Source organism: Rhinatrema bivittatum, chromosome 5, assembly GCF_901001135.1.
Source record: "Rhinatrema bivittatum chromosome 5, aRhiBiv1.1, whole genome shotgun sequence".
Lineage (NCBI taxonomy): Eukaryota > Metazoa > Chordata > Amphibia > Gymnophiona > Rhinatrematidae > Rhinatrema > Rhinatrema bivittatum.
Window position 1 is genome coordinate 292,388,546 of NC_042619.1, and position 20,003 is coordinate 292,408,548.

At 46.1% G+C, this 20,003-nt stretch overlaps 1 protein-coding gene across 2 annotated transcripts in view; it reads right to left on the minus strand.

Annotated features, from left to right (window-relative positions):
- The window catches only part of R3HCC1 (R3H domain and coiled-coil containing 1), a 26,263-nt gene continuing 6,260 nt past the window's right edge, over positions 1-20,003 (minus strand). The window contains exons 3-7 of one of the 2 annotated variants that reach the window (XM_029604128.1): positions 12,322-13,006; positions 10,766-10,938; positions 8,924-8,994; positions 8,241-8,336; positions 1-1,347 (exon numbers count right to left, since the gene is read on the minus strand). In XM_029604128.1, coding sequence (XP_029459988.1) covers positions 1,238-1,347; positions 8,241-8,336; positions 8,924-8,994; positions 10,766-10,938; positions 12,322-13,006 — 1,135 coding nt within the window. In that variant the 3' untranslated portion in view covers positions 1-1,237. The remainder of the gene's footprint in view (positions 1,348-8,240; positions 8,337-8,923; positions 8,995-10,765; positions 10,939-12,321; positions 13,007-20,003) is intronic. The other variant, XM_029604129.1, reaches the window with a different exon arrangement.

Consider the following 20,003-nt stretch of genomic DNA (forward strand, 5'->3'; position numbering starts at 1 on the left):
AACTGTGCCATGTAGCAGTTTATTCCTTCAGAACTAAACATATCAAGTATCAGCTGAATACTGGCAACAGAAACAAGAGCTGGACATGAAGCATTTACCTTCTGGCCAGACATCACCTCTGAACACTACAAGAAATGTCCTTTTAGGCCAAGCCAGTCCCCCAGTTTACATCTGCTGCTCACATTAAAGCAGCATCCATTAATCAGAAGAAGGTCTCAGTAGACTTTGCTAAGCTAGCAGCAATGGAAAACGTAATATAATAAATCTTGGCTATGAGTTAGATCATCCTTGGCCATTAACACACGCTCCTGCTGGAGCAGAGGACCCTCATGAAAAAGCCTTTGGAACAATTACCAATCCCAAAGGAAGGGCTGCAGGACTTTTAAGGCAGGAAAATCCAGTATTTTGAAAGCTTCAGGACAGCTTCTTCAACAGCCAACTTATCTAGCAGATGTCGCAGAATGCAACTGGCAAAATGGAAAACCCAGGCAGCAACTAAAACAGTTGAAACTAATGTAAAACACACAATTAGGAAACCATGTAAACAGCATTAAGCAGTCCCTTTCAGTTCCCTGAAGGATAATTCAAAAACATTAAGACACCAGCATATGCTATCTTCATATTCCAGCACTGTCACACCTTTGCTAGGGACACCAAGGTCTGCCTGTGCGTTCCAGAAAAAAAGGAAAAGGAGATCTTGAGTAGATGGGCATTTTTAGGTCTCTTGCACTACCCTCTGCAAGTCTAGATGCAGATCGCAGCAAGGGAGAGGAGGGATTCAGGCCCAGTGACTTCATTCCTATGGAGAGGTAACCCAAGCAGCTACTGTTACAGTCTTTCCTAGCAGGTCGTAAACAAATCTGCAGCAGGGAGTGCAAAGGACCTAAACCTTGTTGAAATGCTTTTATGAATTGTTTAAAGTACTCCTGAGGGAGGCTCGCTCTCTCTTCCCCCCCCCCCCCCCCACAGAGAATAGAAGTACCACTAGAGGCAAGAACCACACATCTGAATTCAGCTTCAGTATGTTCGAGGCAGGCAACTCCAATCTGCAAGAGTCACAAACGGATCTGGTTTTTCAGATATCCGCAACGAATGCTTCACAAGCTCTGTTTAAACAGGCTAACCCAACTTGGTGGTTAATTTACAGAGGCTCTTTATTCTAGAAACCACAACTGTTCGAGGTCCTCTAAACTCAAGAGTCCTTCATCTCTGTTCTGGGAGAAAGGCAAGGAAAGCATCACTCGGACTTTGGCTCCTTTTGGTTCTGTAGTCCCAAAGCCCTTGTTACTAGCCTTTTAGCCACTGAAGGGTCAGTTGGGATTCTCCACTTGGTAGGCTGAAAAAATTCTGAAAAAAAAAAAAAAAAAAAAGTTACACACATTTTTGACCTATTCATCTATTTTTACATTTTCCTTTATTAATTTGTATTACATACAAGTGAAAAAATAGGTTAAAAGGGCAACATACAATCAAACACCGGGAAAAGGTACTGAGAAAGACTGACTCCTGTAGAAGTATAGAGCAACAGCAGAGTTGCCAACCTGCCTCCATGTTATCCCACGATATTAGTTTAGTTCTTGATTTCTAATTCTCATCTCATCCATCCTGAGGTGTTAGCTTTAGTCAGTATCCATGAGATGTAAGCTTTGAGACTACTGATCTTCTCTGTGCAGTCCAGTCCTTATTCACCTCAGAATGCATTGGGATGAGAGTTAGAAAACAAGGACTGGACTAATATCTCATGATGACATGGAGGCAGATTGGCAACTCTTTAGCACTGTGACATCAGTACTCTAATACAGTGCTTCTCAACCCAGTACTCTGACACACGCAGTCTGTCTGGATTTCATAGAAACATAGAAATGACGCAGAAAAGGACCAAATGATTCACCCATCATCATGCCACTATCTGCTGCACTGTGCTGCTTACCTTCCTGCTTATTAGTTTACCAGACCGTAAAGGTCAGGACTTTCGGATGCTGTTTGAATCCAATTTCCCTTAACCGTTGCTGTGAAAGCAGAGAGCATTGTTGGAGTTGCATCAAACGTATCAGGCTCAGTGATTACGAGTAGTAAGCGCTGCACCAGCTATCCTCATAAGTCTTCCAATGCTGACCCCTCACCATTTTGGTTGCTCTTCTTTGGACCACCTCTATCCTGACTTTATCCTTTCTGAGATATGGGCACCAATATTGAACACAATGCTCCAAGTAGGCCTCACCAAGGACCTGTATAAGAGCATTATCACCTCTTTTTTCTTACTAGTTATTCCTCTCTCTATGTAGCAAGCATTCTTCTGGCTTTAGCTATCGCCTTGTCATATTACTTCGCCATTTTCAGATCACCAGATACTAAATCACACCAAGGTCCTTCTCCCAGTTCGTGCGCATTAGTCTTCCAGCTGTCAAATTATCGACCACTCTTCAAGTTTTCTTAAATCAATTTTCATGCTCTCTACTTCAGACGTGTCCAGTCATCCGCAAAGAGACAAACTATCTTCCATCCCTTCTGCCAGATCGCTCACAAAAAAATATTAAACAGAACTGGTCCCAAAACAGATCCCTGTGGCACTCCACTTAACACGGTTCTCTTCAGAGTAGGTTCAACTTACCATTACATGCTGGCTCCTATCAGTCAACCAGTTTATAATCCACGCTACTACCTTGGCACCCACTCCCAAGCTTCTCATTCTGTTTACGAGTCCCCTATGTGGGACCGTACCAAAAGGTTTACTAAAATCCAAGTAAATCACAGAGCGCTCTTCCCTGATCCACCCAATAAAGAAAAATCTTTCAGATTTGTCTGAATCTATGCTGCCTTGGGTCAAGCAACCCATCAGATTGTAGATAATTCACTATCCTTTCCTTCAGCAGTCTCCATTAAATTTTCCCACCACCGAGGTAAGGCTAACTGGGCGGTAATTTCCAGCCTCCTCTCTGCTCCCACTCTTGTGAAGCGGGACCACCATCGCTCTTCTCCAATCTTGTGGCACCACTCTCGTTTCCAGGGATCTATTGAACAGGTCATGCAGCGGACCGCCAGCATATCTCTGAGCTCCCTTAGTATCCTGGGATGTACCTCATCCAGTCCCATGGCCTTGTCCACTTTCAGTTTTCCTAGCTCTTTCCAAACATTCTCTTCTGTGAATGGAGTTTCGTCTACTCCACCTCCATCCGTAGTCTTGTTAACTAGCAACGGTCCTTTGCCAGGGACTTCTTTGGTGAATACCAAATTGAAGTATTTGTTTAATATTTCAGCCATTTCTTCGTCTCTCTCCACATATTGATCCTTTGTCACCTTTCAATTTCACTATACCACTTCGGACCTCTCTCCTTTCTCAGATGTATCTGAAAAATGTTTTGTCTCCTCGCTTTACCTCTTTGGCAATCCTTTCTTCCGCTTGACATTTTTGCTTTGCTTTCTTTCTTCGTCTCCCTCAGTTTCACCAGATATTCTTCCCTGTGTTCCTCTTTTTGGGATTCTTTATATTTCTTGAACGCTGTTCTTTTTGTTTTTATTTTATCAGCCACCTCCTTTGAGAACCAGATAGAAAAGTAAACAAAAGAAAGAAACCTAACATATAGATTTGTTGCCTTTGTAATTGCTCCTTTTAGTTTGGCCCACAGTTGTTCCACCTCCCTCATTTTCTCCCAGTCTTCTAGTTCTACCGCCAGGTAAGTCCCCATTTCAACAAAGTCAATATTTTTGAAATTCAAAATTCAAGTCTTCGTATGACTTCTCTGTATCCTATTTGCGATATCAAACTATACCATTTGATGATCACTGGTGCTGAGGTGGGCACCCACCTGGACATAAGAGACATTATCCCCATTAGTGAACACTAGATCGGAGTATAAATTCCCTCACTTGTATGTTCCATTACATTTGTCTGAACAGAGCCCCTTTCAGGGCATCCATCATCTCTCTACTTCTGGTAGATTCTGCAGAAGGGATACAAAATCTCCAACAAATCAACACTTCTCCCTTCTTTCCCACCTTTTGGATGTCTTTGACAAGATCTCTGTCTAGTTCTTCTGTTTGAGTTGGAGGCCGGTAAACCACTCCAGTATAAAAGGGATGCACCAGGACAGCCCATATTGCTTCTTTTCTACCCCACATTCCTTACAGTTCAGGTGCTTGGATATTGTTTTTGACATAAGGAGATAATCCTTCTCCTTCCCTGTACGTACCAGGATCAGTCCAGACTGCTGGGTTATGCCTCCCCTCCAGCAGATGGAGTCAGAGAAAAGCTGAAAAGCACCCCCTAGATATACTGTTGTGCCACCTGCGATCCCTCAGTATTTTCTCTGACTCCAGCAGATTGAGAGGCATAACCTGCGGTCCTGTTCTGGTTAGGTTTGTGGTCTGGGAATCTCCAGCTTTCACCAATTTAATTTTGTTACTGGCTAGATCAACTGGTTTCTCCCTTATTTGGGATTCTTTAATTTAAAAAAAAAAAAAAAAAAAAAAAAAAAAAAAAAGAGTATGTTTAATTTAGTTATAGCCCGGTATGGCAAAATCCCAATCATGAGACTCCGTGAACCCTGTCTCAGTGACAGCAACAATGTCCAAGTCCGCCTCCACCATTAGGGCCTGCAGGTCTGGGGTTTTATTGCCCAAACTATGAGCTTTTGTAGCCATAGCTTTCCATTTTTTTCCCTTGATTTGTTGCACTTCCTAGGCACCTTTTCTGATCAGATTGATTTTATTTTCTCCTCCCACTTCCTGTATTACTTGGGGGGGGGGGGGTGACATGTCAATTTCATTGGTCATCTCTTGCCACCTCCATTCATCAGTTTAAAATGTATGATTAATTTCTCACTTAGCATCCTCCTTCCCACTACAAACAAATATAGGCCATCCTTACCAATAACGTTTTACTGCTCCAAACATGACCCCAGCCTCCAGTGTATCCAAAACCACTTTCTGTACACCAGGTTTTGAGCCAGGAATTGAAATTATCTATATGGTATAGCTTCTCAATTTCCTTTCCAAGAACAGGTAATACTTCCGAAAAGGCAATGGTCTTTGCAGTGTGTCTTATCTTTCCTAGATTTTGGAAATCTTTTTGTACTTCATGGATACTATTTCTATTGAGGTCATTGATCCCCAGATGGATGATAACACTGATATCAAAGTTCCTACTTTCCTCTTCAATGACTTGGACTATCTGGTTTGAATTTCTATTAGCCAAGGAACCTGGAAGGCATTTCACTGTTGTGTCTCCATCAAAATGTGCTCCCAAATTGATTCCTCTGATGATAGAGTATCCCAACAGAATTAGCTTTCTTTTATATGTCATTTGATTCTGTTGGAAGGGCTTCTGGGTGCATTGGGTGACCACTTTTAGAAAATCACTTCAAAATCTATTGCTGAGGTTTCTTCATTCTCCAATGCAGAAAAAGCATTATGTAGGGGTAACAGTGGGGAGAGTGGGTGTCTCTTCATCACAGGCCTTATTCTGCCAGAGCCCATTGTTATCCAATTGTTGCTGGGTTTTTGAATCCTGGATGTCTGACATCTCTGTGGGAGTGGGGGTTGATGCACAGGATGCTGTAAAGTTGGGGAAGGTGGGTGTTTGTCACTTGTCTTGTTCTACCACAGACCACTGTAAACCATTTTTTTCCTGGGTTTCTGAAACCTCTGTGGGAGATGGGTAAGAGATACTGGATGATTCAAGGTTAATTGAAACCTGGACAATTCCTCCCTTAGATGAATCAACTCCATTTTAATTGCAGGCAGCTGAAGGCAAAAAGGGACATAAGCACCACAATTGTTGCATTGAAGAAAATACATTTTGTTACATGATCACTAATTCCTAAAAATCATAAATAAGGTAAGGTAAAATGTAGGTTCTAGCAAAGATTTTTAATGGGTATTTGAAATAAAAACTAAAAGTATTAGTGTTAGCTAGTAAAGATTAATAGGAAGAATATGAAAACAATTTTTACAAGCAATATGACAGTTTAAGTTACTATTATCTGAGCTGTAAGGAACTATTTAATGGGAGATGAAGTAATTGAAGCTAATTATCAAGGAGTCCAGGGAAGACTGTATAAGAAAAGTAAACTCAGGGGTGGGTGGATAGAGGGAATTGGAGGAAGGGACTAAAACAGTTGAGATGACTTGCAGGAAAACAAATATTTTTTTTCTTTCAGATACCTTGTAGCTGCCTCTCACAGGAAGAACTAAAAACAATGACTCATGTCTGCTCCCCAATGCAGGTCTCTAGGCCAATGAAATCTACAAAGAGCCCTTCCCCCAGACACACCCGTAAAAACAACTTATATAACTTTTTTTTGTCTTTTTCAAATGTACAACATATGTTCAATGACCAAACATGCATATAAAATAATCTTGTGTTATACAATTCTAGTGTCATGAATTATTTACCACATATAACTTTTTGAGATTGCTTCCCTCCCTGCCCCTCCCCTATGCAGTTCTTTGCAGCCCCAATACACACTTTAGGACTTTTGTTTACAAGTAAAATTTATTTATTTATTTATTTATTTATTTATTTAAAGTCTTTTCTATACCGTCACAACGGTTTACATAAAGGCACATAAAAAGTAATGCTATTATAATCTTTCATTTTACATAGGTGCCATAAGGTTCGGTAACAGTTTTAAACAAGATTAATTATTAGAAGAGTGTAAAAAACATGTCCAGGTCAATTCTATAGCAGTTTGAGTACAGGACTCATTCTATAAATTGTAACTTTATCCTTTACTGCAGGGTTCACTTAAAAAATACCCCCCCTCCCCCAAAGGCACAAAATATTACAAAAATCAGCCAAGAAATATAATTAGCCCAAATATAAATAAGCAAATAATTTCAGATTGCTTTGTTGCTGCCTCTCACAGGAAGAACTGCCAACAATGGCTAATCCAACAAGGCCTAATTAGTCCCAGAAAAGCAGTCTAGATTGCACACTTTTCGGTTTCAGCCAAAATCTGCCCCCTCTTAAAAACCAAGGCACACAATTATGCAATCATACACAACTTCTGTACTAGGCTCAAATATATATTAAACAGTAAAAAGTTCCCTTAGTGAATCCAGGAATACCTGCAGTCAAGACACCCCCAATGATTATATGCGAGATAAATTTGCATTCAACACTCTCTCATGCATATTCATTGTGAATATCCCGAAAACTTGACTAGTCAGCTGTGTCTTGAGGACAGGGTTGAGAACTACTGCCCTACAATAGTATTAGCAACATAAGTAACTTAGTAAATAAGGCAGATTAAAACCAAATTGGCCCGCCCAGTTGGATAGATGCTCAAATAAATCTCCCTTATGCAACCCAATACCAACACCACTCTCCCCCACATCTTTTACATTGAGCTCTCTCAACTATTTTATCATCACTGCCCTCCACACCTGACCCAGGCATGCCCAAAATTAGCCTTAGTGTTAGAAGGCAGAGAAGGGCACTTTAAGAAAAAAGAATAAAGGGGCTTACTTGGGAGGCACACATATGCCCTGCAGTTTAAAAAATAAACAAACCCTCCAAGGAGCTAGTCCTGTGACTCAGGCCCCAGTGCTGTGGCATGGGAGGATCCAGGTTCAAATTAGGCAGTGTACTCAGGTCTGGCAAGGGAAGGAGGAAAGTCATCTTTTGATACCAGGCCAGCCCCCTGCCACACCCCTTCCAGTACCAGGGCCAAATTACCTGGGATCTGAGAAAACACCATGAGCAAACTGCGTGTCCTGTTCCCTCTCAGTGTCTATATCCAGAGAGGAAATGCCAGAGGGAAGCAGCTCCTATGAAACCATGTATTTCCTTTTCACTTTGAAATGCAAGTGTTTTTCAGTGAATATTTGCCTGTAAATGTAAACCGATGTGACATGTTCTCATAAACATCGGTATATAAGATCCAATAAATAAATAAATGGTGGCCCAGCCCCTGGGATGGAGTGGAGTGCAGGCAGGAGACCCTGCAGCCTGCCACCCCCAATCTGCGACTCGTTACCCTTTTCATACAGCAAGGAGACGGCTGTACTGCTTTCAGTTTTAACATTAGTTTCCTCCACTATTTGCACCCAGTTTGTAAAGTCATGAAAGAAAGAGCCTCTGGAAAGACAAGGAGAAAGATACAATATGTACCATCTCACCAGGGAGACAGAATAGAAGGACAAGACCCAAATGTGAGCTCACCCCCCTATCCACAACCTACTGGCGCACTCATTCTCATGAAAGGGAGCAAGCACCCGGCCAGACCCCATCTTCTCACCTGCACGCTGACGGGCCCGAAACCTGGACTGTTTTGTCCCCTGAGACAAAGGACGGACCTTGAGGAGTGGATAGGTCACTGACAAAGCCTGGACCGCTTGAAAGAAAAATAAGGCCAATTATAAAGTGAATAAAGCCAGGTGGCAACTCAAAATGGTTCTCTAATTGCAGGTTACAGCCGTGGAAAGAGGTCTAATCCTCAAAGTTTCAAAACAGAGTGGCTATCAAGGCATGGTTAAGCTCAAAGAAAAAAGATGGAATAGCTCAAACTGCAACCCGAGGCAAGTTTTAAAATATTCCCTCTGGGCAATGAGAGCAAGGACCTCTGAAACCTGGAAGCCCAAGTCCGTTAGTACAGTGTGAGCGTCAAAAAAGTCACATGGGCATTTGTTTCAACAGCAACTGAAACCATAAGAGGCATAACATCTCAAACATTTCTCAACAAAGAGAGCTTTTCAGTTCTTGGGACTGTAAGCAACAGGTACCTCACAGCTGAACTATTTATCTTGTAAATGTCAGTGCTGTAAAATGCGCATACCACCATCATAATAATTAAATATATGAGAATACATAACACAAGTGTCTTGGATGGCATTAGAAACTAAAATCTAGCCTTCACGCAGAGAAAAAACATTCGGGAATATTAGCGAGTTACGCTTGCACGAGTGTGTTATTTAGCAGTACCTGCTGTCTGACTGGAGAATATTCCTAGGGCATGCGTATTATCCACCCACTGAAGCCGGAAGCCTTCAGCCCTGTAACCAAACAAAACAAGAGAGGAGCCAAGTCTGCATATAAAGCTGATAACCGGGCTTCGAGGGTGGAGCAGAAGATAACCCAAGTTTACAGAAAGGAAACTGGTTCTTAGCTGCTAATTTTCCTTCCTGGAACATCACAGTCTCTGTGGGGAAAATGAGGGAACCAGACCACTGGCTTTCAGTTTCCTCACTGTCCACAGGCAGAGACAAACACAGGGTCACCAACCCCTCTGCTCGCCCTGCTCTACTGTGGGGGGGAATAGTCCTCCACAGCACCTAACACCCTCCCTGGACATCTCCTTGTCTTTCTCTAGACTGCAGGTTTTGCATCTCTACCATTAAAGACAGAGAAATACTGAGGGACTGCAGGTGGCACACTAGGTTAAGTAGCAGTGTCAGTAAAGCTTTTCATCTCCGTCTCCATCTGCTGGTTCAGGAGGCAAAACCCATGTGTCTTGTGACATGAATGAGTGTTCATTTCCCTGCCCGTTGGGGTCCATGAGGAGACTGCATGGCTGAAGAAACAGGAGCCCTCTGACCACCCAACACAGCTGGTACTGCCTGCTTCGAGGGCCAGCGCAAAGGGTGCGCAAAAATGGCAAGCACTATGCCACCCTTTTGAGTCCGTCTGCAGGTGTGCAAGCACATGAGCCCAAAGGGAAAAGGAGCACCAAGAACAACTCTTCCCTGGGGTAGCATTTTATCCAGAGACTGCCTTACTTCTGAACACAAAAACCCCAGGCATGGATTCTCGGTCTCCCATTCTCAGGGCACGAGATAACTGCAGTAGGTTCTCTTAACCTATCTTGCATTTTCGCATCTCGGTGAAAGATGATGATGTTTAGACTCTTTTGCTGAAAATGAAAGCATTTTGCTTCCATCATTTGCTTCATGATTTAGTACAGGGATGGCCAGCTCCAGTCCTCGAGAGCCACAACCTGGCCAGGTGGTCAGGTCACCCACAATGAATATGCATGAGATAGATCTGCATACATGCAGGCGGTGCATGTGGCCAGGTGTGCCTCTCGAGAAGCAGAGTTGGCCACTCCCATTTAGCACTTCCAAACAAACCCCAAATAAACCATGCAGCCACTGCTGGGGTGAATACCCGCAGCACACTTCTGGTATTTGGATTGCATGTGCATTTCCAAAAGGAGCGAGCTACGATAAAAATAACGGGATCAATCGGAAACGGACCACACTGGCACAAAGAGCAGGCGTATTCTTTACACCCAGAAAGTGTTCTTGTACCTGTGAGGGGCATAGTGCACACTGTCACGTGGGTGGAATTTTGCTGGAGACATGCATGCAAAGCTTTGAAAATGTAATTTACGGGTGTACGCAACCTACCCCCAACCCGAACTCACTCCAGGAACAAACAGCTCTCAGGAGCGGGCTAACGGACGCAGGTTGTGGAGGAACACACAGGCTTTTACCGCCCTTCGAGGGCAATTTTAAAAGGGACAATTAACCTGGGTAAAATGCTTTTCACCCATGTAAACTGCTTTGAAAATTGTTCTCGTTACTATTAATATGATCCACTTAGTGGTGGTGAAGTGTTGGCTTCAGCTCTGGCCAGGACCTCTCCCGATTTGAACGTCAAAGGGCTAACCACGAGCTCACTACCATAACTTCTGGGTTGCCTGGTGCCAATGAACATTACTATCCAATCAATCTACGCCATTAAACCAGTCTCGAGTTTTTGCTCTCTGGCCAGACAACAGGTGCAGAGTTTGGGGCAAATGTACTGAACGCGATAAGCACTTACTGGAAGTCAGAAAAAGCTTCCATAAGGTCCTCTGTTCGAAGTGTTGGGGTGAAATCAAAGATCTCAATGATGTGGCCAAACTTATCCTCGCTCTCTGCCGAATCGCCGTAGATGGAGTAGTCAACTTGTGGCTTCTCAATGCTGATGTCTTGCTCTGTCAAGCGAGCTGCAATCTATAAAGAGGCACGCATGCTGTCAGTACAGGGAGGTAGCTTTGTATGGTGAAGTTTATTTTCTAGTGAATTCAAAGGTGCTACATCGACAGCCATAGAAAATAAAAAGGTCCCATGGGTCCAAAGAACTCCCCACATTCACATACTTTAACCCTGATTCAGTCAGGTCACTTCCAGGCACGGAGACCAAGATGACAAAACGCCCTCTGAAAGCTGGTGGCCACCTATCCGTTTACCAAATCAGTTTTAGTGATTACAGATGGCAACCTGGACAGTGGATTTCTGGACACACTGCCTCTAAAGTCTGAGGGGTCATGAGCCCACCTCGGCTTTCCCAATGACTGCTAAGTTCAAGGGTAATTCAGTGATGCTCGGTCTCCCCATGGAGACTGGAACATAGATTTGCACTGAGAGCCAGGTACAATAGTGTGTCCGCGGTGATGCAACCAGCTCCCCTGTACAGAGGTCACCCGGGGTGACGGCTTCCAGTGCTACCCAGATCACATGCACCACAAGGACAGGAAGGTATTTTTTTGCACAGTAAATTATTCCTGCTCCTTTGGGTTTCCAGCTCCATGGGAGCCAGACTCTCTGTTTGGAAGGGTTAGAAAAATTCCTCCAGGCCTTACTTGCCAAGGATGAAATGTATGTGTCATGTACTCCTGCCTCTCTCCAATTTTTTTTTTTGGGGGGGGGGGGGGGACGACGACAATGGTGGGAGAGGCTAGAAATGCATTTGCTCCCTGGTGAGTGAACCACGCACCCCCTCCTCCACGCAGCCTTCTCTCCCTCCACCTCACTCAGATGCAGTCCTCTCTCTCTCTTTTTCCAGTACCACTCCCATTCTCTCCTACTCTCTTCTCCCCCACATGAATATGGGGGGGAGGAGAAGAGAGTCAGGCTGTTGTGTGATGCTTGGGATTCGTTTGCTCCCAGGACTGGGAGCAGGGTTTTCCTTTTTCTATTTTATTTTTTTGGACATTTGGCCTGAGAACCTTTTTATTAGCTATCAAGTTCACAAGAACTTTATGAAGTTCATTTGCATTAAAAAAAAAAAAAAAAAGTTAAGGAAAAATTTTCATGGTTTCAGAATTACATTTTAAATCTATCCACATGCGTCACCAACTGTGCTCCGCCCACTCCCACCAGCGGGCCCCTTTACACAAGAGGGAGGGAGAATATCATTTAATGAGGGGCTGATCCTACACTGGGAAGCACAAGGCATGCCTCAAGGCATGCCAAAAAAAAACAAATAAAAAGAAACTTGGAAAATTTAAAAAGGCATCTTTAGTGCCTTCCATAACCCCCTTGTGTCTTTCCTTGCTAGGGGAATAAGACTCTGATCCTCATGCAAGCCACCCAATCCTTCTGTTTTAACATTACCTCTTTTAACAGCTGATCAGTGCAGTCCCCATCCGTGCTGTTCTCTTCCTCACCTGCTGCAGGGGCTTCCAAGGCTCCAGCGTCTAAAAGCCCTTCCTTGCTACGCTCCGGCTCACCTGCCGCTGCACAGTTCTCCCTCGGATTTCCTGGCTCTGGCGTGCCCGGGCCATCGGCCGATGCTGCCGTTTCCGTGCCTTTCCCCGGAACGCTGCTACTGTCGGCCTCCGAACATGCTTCACCGGTTTCCGGGCTAGGATGGCAAAGCTGGGCTTCCACGTCACGCGCTGTCACATCACTGGATGACCTGGGCGAGTCCTGGCCATCTCGTGGGTTATCCATGCTGCCTGCAGCCGCCTCCTCCGTCTTGTCCTGGAGGCAGATCTCTTCCTTGCCTGCTGCTGCTGCAGCGACGGGTTCCATTGCTACTCGAAGTTCGCTCACCTGTTCCCCTGCATCTCGCTTTTGGCTCCTCCTGCAGGGAACGTACAGAGCTTGGTCTGGTCTCCTGTTGAAACGCTTCCTGCCTTGGCCTCTTTGGCTCTCTCTGTTGAGTGGACTGACATGAGGCCGAGTTTCTCGTGCGGCGAATTCCGGGTCCCTGGCAGCTCGGTACCGTTTCTGGTGACGACTGTTAGACTGGCACATGTTGCTGACATTATCGGCATCGGTTTCCTGATCAGGCAATCTAATACCAACCAAAGTAGCAGGAGACCAGATTAATTCAGCCACCCTTCTAGCAGATGAACTCTACACATGCCCAGTACTTCCCTTGAGCTCCCCATTAAATTGTCTACTGAGATAAAGAGTCTGAATGTGTCAATTTGCTTCAAGTTGTCATTTGATAGCCAGATTTTAGCAGTGTCTAAGACAGCTCTTTTTAGTTTATAGTAAAACAACTATTGATCCTTCTTATGCTCTCAGCATCTGAAAATTATGCAAGCCACTGTATTATAACACGTAAATTATTGCAGCTCAGTGTATTTATGTTTGCCCAAACAAAGTGCGAGCAAGTTACAACCTGTGCAAAATGCAGGCACTAGAATTACTCTGGTCCGCAAACAGTGGGAAAAGAAAATTGGTTCTTACCTGCTAATTTTCGTTCCTGTAGTACCACGGATCAGTCCAGACTGTGGGTTATGCCTCCCTTCCAGCAGATGGAGACAGAGAAAAACTTGGAAGGGCACCCTCACTTAATCTGATGTGCCTCCTGCATCCCTTCAGTATATAGATTAACCAAACAGAATAATAGTTAACCATAATAGCAACAAATCAAGCAATAACAGAACTGCAATAATAAAATGCATAACACTGAAAGCAACCTGGAGCATTCTCTCTTAGTATGCTGCAATAAAAAACCTGAATATGCGTGCACGGACCTTGAAATGCTACCCACTCCCAATCCTAGGGCGGGTGTTTGGACTGATCTGTGGTGCTACAGGACGAAAATTAGCAGGTAAGAACCAACTTTCTTTTCCCTGTACGTACCTGGATCAGTCCAGACTGCTGGATGTACCAAAGCTTCCCTAGACCGGGTGGGACCTGGAGAGTCCCATGCAAAGTACACCACTGCCAAAATTGCAGCTATCTGGAGTCTGAATGTCCAAGTGGTAGTGGCGAGCAAATGTGTGGAGTGTCTTCCAAGTAGCAGCTTTACAAATCTCTTGAGGCGACACCAACTGGCATTCGGCCCAAGAAGCCGCTTGAGAGCGAACAGAATGGGCTTTTAGGCCCTCAGGAATGGTCAACCTTTACAAATGTAAGCGGACGAAATAGCCTCTTTCAACCAGCATGCAATCGTTGGCTTAGAAGCTCTCTGAGCTCTCCTGGGACCGCTCCAAAGGACAAATAAATGATCTGACAGTCTGAAAGAATTCGTGACTTCCAAATAGTATAGCAGAGATCAGCAGACATTTTATTTATTTAGATTTATATTCTGCTTTTTGCAGCACTTCAAAGTGGATTACATTCAGGTACTGTAGGTATTTCCCTATCCCCAGAGGGCTTACAATCTAACAGGCCGATACAGTACAGTGCGCTCCGGCAGAGCGCACTGTTAACCCGTGACTGAACGCGCGTTTGACACGCTAGCGTTATCCCTTATTCAGTAAGGGGTCGAAAACGCGCGTCTAACCCCCCCCACCCCCCGAACCTAATAGCGCCCGCAACATGCAAATGCATGTTGATGGGCCTATTAGATATTCCTGCATGATTCAGAAAGGAAAATGCGCAGCCAAGCCGCACATTTTGCTTTCAGAAATTAGCGCTTACCCAAAGGTAGGCGCTAATTTCTCCAGGCACCAGGAAAGTGCACAGAAAAGCAGTAAAGACTGCTTTTCTGTGCACCCTCCAAACTTAATATCATGGCGATATTAAGTCGGAGGTCCCGAAAGTTACAAAAAGTAAAAAAAAAAAAAAAAGAAAAAAAAATTTGAAGTCGGCCCGCGGCTCAAAAACTGGACGCTCAATTTTGCCGGTGTCCGGTTTCCGAACCCGTGGCTGTCAGCGGGTTTGAGAACAGACGCCGGCAAAATTGAGCGTCAGCTGTCAAACCCTCTGACAGCCGCCGCTCCTGTGCAAAAAGAGGCGCTAGGGACGCGCTAGTGTCCCTAGCGCCTCTTTTTACTGCCAGGCCTAATTTGAATATCGAATCGCGCGCACAGAAGAGTGGCCTGTGTGCGCCACTTTCCTGCGGACTTTACGATATCGGCCCGTAAGTTTGTACCTGAGGCAATGGAGGGTAAAGTGACTTGCCCAAGGTCACAAGGAGCGACAGCAGGACTCAAACCCTGGTTTCCTGGTTCAAAGACCACTAGGCTACTCCTCACATCCAAATGACGAAGCTCTCTTGTGTGCGTGGCGACTGCTGATAAATTAGGAAAGGCCAGAAGCTCAACTGATTGACTTAAATGAAAGGTTGAGACCACCTTTGGCAAAAAGGAAGGGACTGTTCAAAGAGAAACTCCTGAATCAGAAATTCTCAAAAAGGGTTCCCTACAAGAGAGCCTGTAATTCCGAGATTCTGTGAGCTGAGCAGATAGCCACCAAAAACACAGTTTTCAACGTGAGGTCCTTCAACGTTGCCTTTTTAATGGGTTCAAATGGCCGATCGCACAAGACGCGAAGTACCAAATTAAGACTGCATGACGGACAGGGGGCTTCAAGTGCCCTACTCCTCTGAGGAAACGCACTACATCCGGATGAGATGCTACCGAGCTGCCAACCAGAGTGCCTAGGGCCGCTACCTGTACCCGGAGGGAATTTAAAAAGCCCTTGGCTAAGCCATTTTGCAAAAAACATAACATCTGAGCAATAGAAGCGTGTCTGGGAAGAATCTCTCGTTCATGACACCACCCTGACATATGAGAGAGAGGTAGACATTTATCTATCTTGCAGCAGCGTAGTAATAACCTCCTCCGAATACCCTTTCTTCCTCATTCTCCTCCTTTCAAAAGCCAGGCCGCTAGACAAAAGCGATCTATCTGGTCAAAAAATATAGGACCTTGACGAAAATGTCCAAGTCGAAGGGGCTCATCCACCACTAGATTGACAAGATCCGCGAACCACAGACATCGGGGCCATTCTGGAGCCACTAGAACTATGCTCCTTGGGTGAACTTCTATCCTGCGAAGAACTTTGCCCACCAGTGGCCAAGGAAGGCACACGTACAGGAGAACTGAGGTCGGCCAGGGAAGTACTAGTGCATCGACCCCCTCTGCGTCGTGATCTCTTCTGCGACTGAAGAAGCAAGGAGCCTTGGCATTGTCCCGCATCGCCATCAAGTCCATGTGGGGACCTGCGGGAAATTCGATCCATTGCTTGGTCCGAAAGCTCCCACTCTCCTGGATCTATGCGCTTCCGACTTAGGAAGTCCGCTTGCATGTTGTCCTTCCCGGTGATGCGAGATGCCACTAGCAGCGCAAGATCTTCTTCCACCCAAGCCATGACCTGCTCCGCCTCGTCTGCCACACCTTGACTTCTTTTGCCTCCTTGACAGCTGATGTAGGCCACCGTCGTCGCATTGTCGGACAGAATGCGGACCGCCTGATTGCGTAGGCACGGGAGTTAAGTGTTGCAAAGCCAGGCGAACTGCTTTGGTTTCCAGACGATTGATTGACCAGCTGGATTCCTCCGGGGACCAGCTGCCCTGTACTGGATGAGACTGGCAGACAGCTCCCCAGCTGGAGAGACTGGCATCCGTGGTCACCACTATCCAGCTCAGAACTTCCAGATACACCCGAGATGGGTGGTGGCTTTGCCCGTACAACTTAAGACTGGACCTGGCGTGATCAGTGAGTAGTAGAGGGAACTGGAACTCTTCTGACATGGGATCCCACCGGGAAAGCAAACGCTCGTTGTAATGGTCTCATATGAGCAAAAGCCCAGGGAACCACCTCCAGTAGAGACCATGGAGCAGAGGACCTGAAGGTAGTCCCAGGCTTTGGGCAGTGGGAGCAACAACAAGCAACGAACCTGCTCCATCAATTTGGTCATTCGGTCTGGCGGGAGAAAAACTTTCCCAACACTGGTATCGAACCGAGCTCCCAGAAGTCCATCGTCTGAGAAGGGACAAAGTTGCTTTTGGCCTGATTGATCACCCAGCCGAGCGATTCCAGGAGCCTGGCCACCTTGCTGATAGCTTCTACACAGCGATCCCTCGATTTTGCCCAGATGAGTCAGTCGTCCAATTAGCGATGAATGAGAAGGCCTGGTCTCCGCTGAGCCGCTGTGACCACCACCATAACCTTGGTGAATGTACGGGGGGCGGTAGCAAGACCGAACGGTAGAGCACAGAATTGGAAATACATTCCCAGGACCATGAAGCGAAGAAACTTTTGCCAATCTTCTCGAATAGGTATTTGCAAGTATGCCTCCATTAGGTCCAGAGAAGCTAAAAACTCGCCCTTGCGGACCGCCGCAATTACCGAGCGCAGAGTTTCCATGCAGAAATGCGGCACCTTGAGAGCCTTGTTTACCTTCTTGAGATCCAAAATAGGTCGGAAGGATCCCTCCTTCTTTGGAACTACAAAGTAGATTGAGTATCTCCCCATCTTCCAGTGCTCCAGAGGGACCGGCTTCACTGCCACAAGAAACAGTAGGCGGTCGAGGGTCTTTTGGCCCATGTTCTGCAGGGGGATATTAGGAAGAAATCTTTGAGAGGCCAAGCAAATTCCAAAGCATAGCCGTGTTCCATGCCTCATGGAACTGGGATAAGCGACCCCCAACTCGAGGGATGGGCCAGCCTTATCTCATTGAGGAGTCTTGGAGGCGAGTGAGGATGAAGATCCTCCCTCCTGGGAGGGTCTGCGACCTCGAAAGGAAGTGCTCCAGGATTGGGGCTTGGCCATACGTTGTTGCTGCCCTGCTGGCAGCTGCAGGCTCTGTTGAAACCTACGCGGCCCCCGAAAGTGTGAGCAGGATGACAGAAAACCTCTGGAAGGTTTCGGTCTGTCCTCTGGCAACTTGTGAACCTTGTTTTCACCCAGGGACTTTATCAACTGCTCCAAATCATCACTGAAGAGAAAACCCCCTTTAAAAAACAGCAGAGCCCCAAGCTGAGCCTTGGATGACACATCTGCTGACCAATTACGCAACCACACGAGACGCCTCGCCAAGACTGCCGATGACATGGTGCGAGAGGAAGTGCAGAGGTCATACAGTGCATCAGCGCCATATGCCACAGCAGCTTCCAAGCGTTCCGCTTGTTCTGACTCCCCCGGAGGAAGATTTCTGGACGTTAGCAATTGCTGGACCTAGCACAGGCTCGCCCGCAGCATGTAACTGCTACACACCGCTGATCGGATACCTAGGGCCAAAACCTAAAAAATGCGCTTAAGAAGGACTTCCAGCTTCTGATTCTGAAGATCCTTGAGAGCCGCTGATCCTGTGACCGGAATTGTGGTCCGCTTCGTAACAGCTGATACTGAAGAGTCTACCTTGGGGGACTGCAGGAGCTCCAGAGACTCCTCGAGCAAAGGATAAAGCTTATCCATAGCCCGACCAACCCACAAGCTGGCATCCGGAGCATCCCACTCCCGGGTCATTAGCTGCTGAAGCATGGGATGGAAGGGAAAAGCTCGGGTCGGTGCTCACAACTCCGCCAGGACCGGGTCCACTGAATCCTGCGGCGGAGAATGAGGGAGCTCTATTCTGAGCTCATGAGAGGCTCCAACTCCTCTCTATGAAACAGACAGACCACTTTAGGGTCATCTCCATCCAGGGGAGCCTGCTTCCCCTGCTCCTCTTCAGAGCCCCCTCCTACAGGAGGGAAAGGAGAAGCCACTGCGTCCGCAGCCCCACTGCCTGGAACCTCCGGAGGGGCCGAACCACTTAAAGCCATGGAGCCCCTCAACTTTGCGACCCGTACAGACACGGGCACATCCGGATGCTTTACCTTTGAGACAACCTGCGGATGTCTCAAAGGTAAAGCACCACTCTGCGGAGACAGTGAAGTCAAAAAGCATAATGCATAAGGAGGACAAAATCCAATGAAAAAGGATTAGGACTGACCTCATCCCCACCTGGGGAAATCTGGATCCTCCTCAAAAATGTCCTGGTCCAGACCTGAGGGATCATCAGGACTTGCAGGGACTGGTGATAAACGCTGGAGGAAGCTCCCCTGCCCTCATAGCTCTTGCCTGAGCTTCAGCAAAAGTATTCAAAATGGCTGCCGTTCCTGCGCTGAGAGGGAACGGGTCAGCCCGGCTCCCGAGGTGCAGATCTTTTAAGTGCACCTCAGGGCTTTGCTGAAGCTGCTGTAAGAGAGCTGCCTTCCCCTCCAGGAAGGCAGTGGGAGCAAATGCCTGACCGGGAGAGCCGAGGACTCTCCGCAGGCAACACAAAGATGGCCGCGGCGTCGTATGCGCTCAAAAAACAGTGAAATCTCAGCGAGAGGGAATGGCAGGGAGCCCGAAAATGTGGCGAAATTGCAGCGGAGACATCAGAGACTGCAGCCGACCAGAAATTAACTTCAACAGGCTGCTCAGATTTGTTTTTTTGTTTCTTTTTAAAGGGAAATATCGTAAACCAGGCAAGACTGCAGGGTTTGCACCACCTCCATCTGCTGGAGACAGAGAAATACTGAAGGGACGCAGGAGGCACACCCGGTTAAGTGAGGGTGCCCTTCAAGTTTTTCCTCTGTCTCCATCTGCTGGAAGGGAGGCATAACCTACAGTCTGGGCTGATCCGGGTACATACAGGGAACAAGCATCACCATTAGTGTTCCTTCACTGGTTGTCAGTCCCCTCTCAAATATGATTCTAGCTGTGATCCTTAACTTATCAGGCTTTGGCGGTCATTGGCCCAAGTTATTTAAGGGAGAAAGTTCAGCAAACTAGAGTACTATGAGACAGTCAAACGATTAGACTGGAAATAGAAAATTAGTGATATCTAGGACTGAGCCATGAATGTGTTCAGGTATGGCTCCTATTTGGTAGAACTCCCTACCAGGCTCCAAAATCCATGACCTTCTGACAACTTCTGAAAACCTGGCTTTTTAACAAGTACCTTTTAGCAGCTTTTCCTTCTATAATAGGACGTAATCGATTAAATGCAGGTGGGCTCATTTTAGTTTAGGGATAATCTTTATTGGGGTGCTGGCTATAGGGTTTCTTTTCATTACAATTTTATTGCTTTGTATACTTATAGGTGATATTTTGTAAGCTTCTGATTTTGTTGTATCTGAT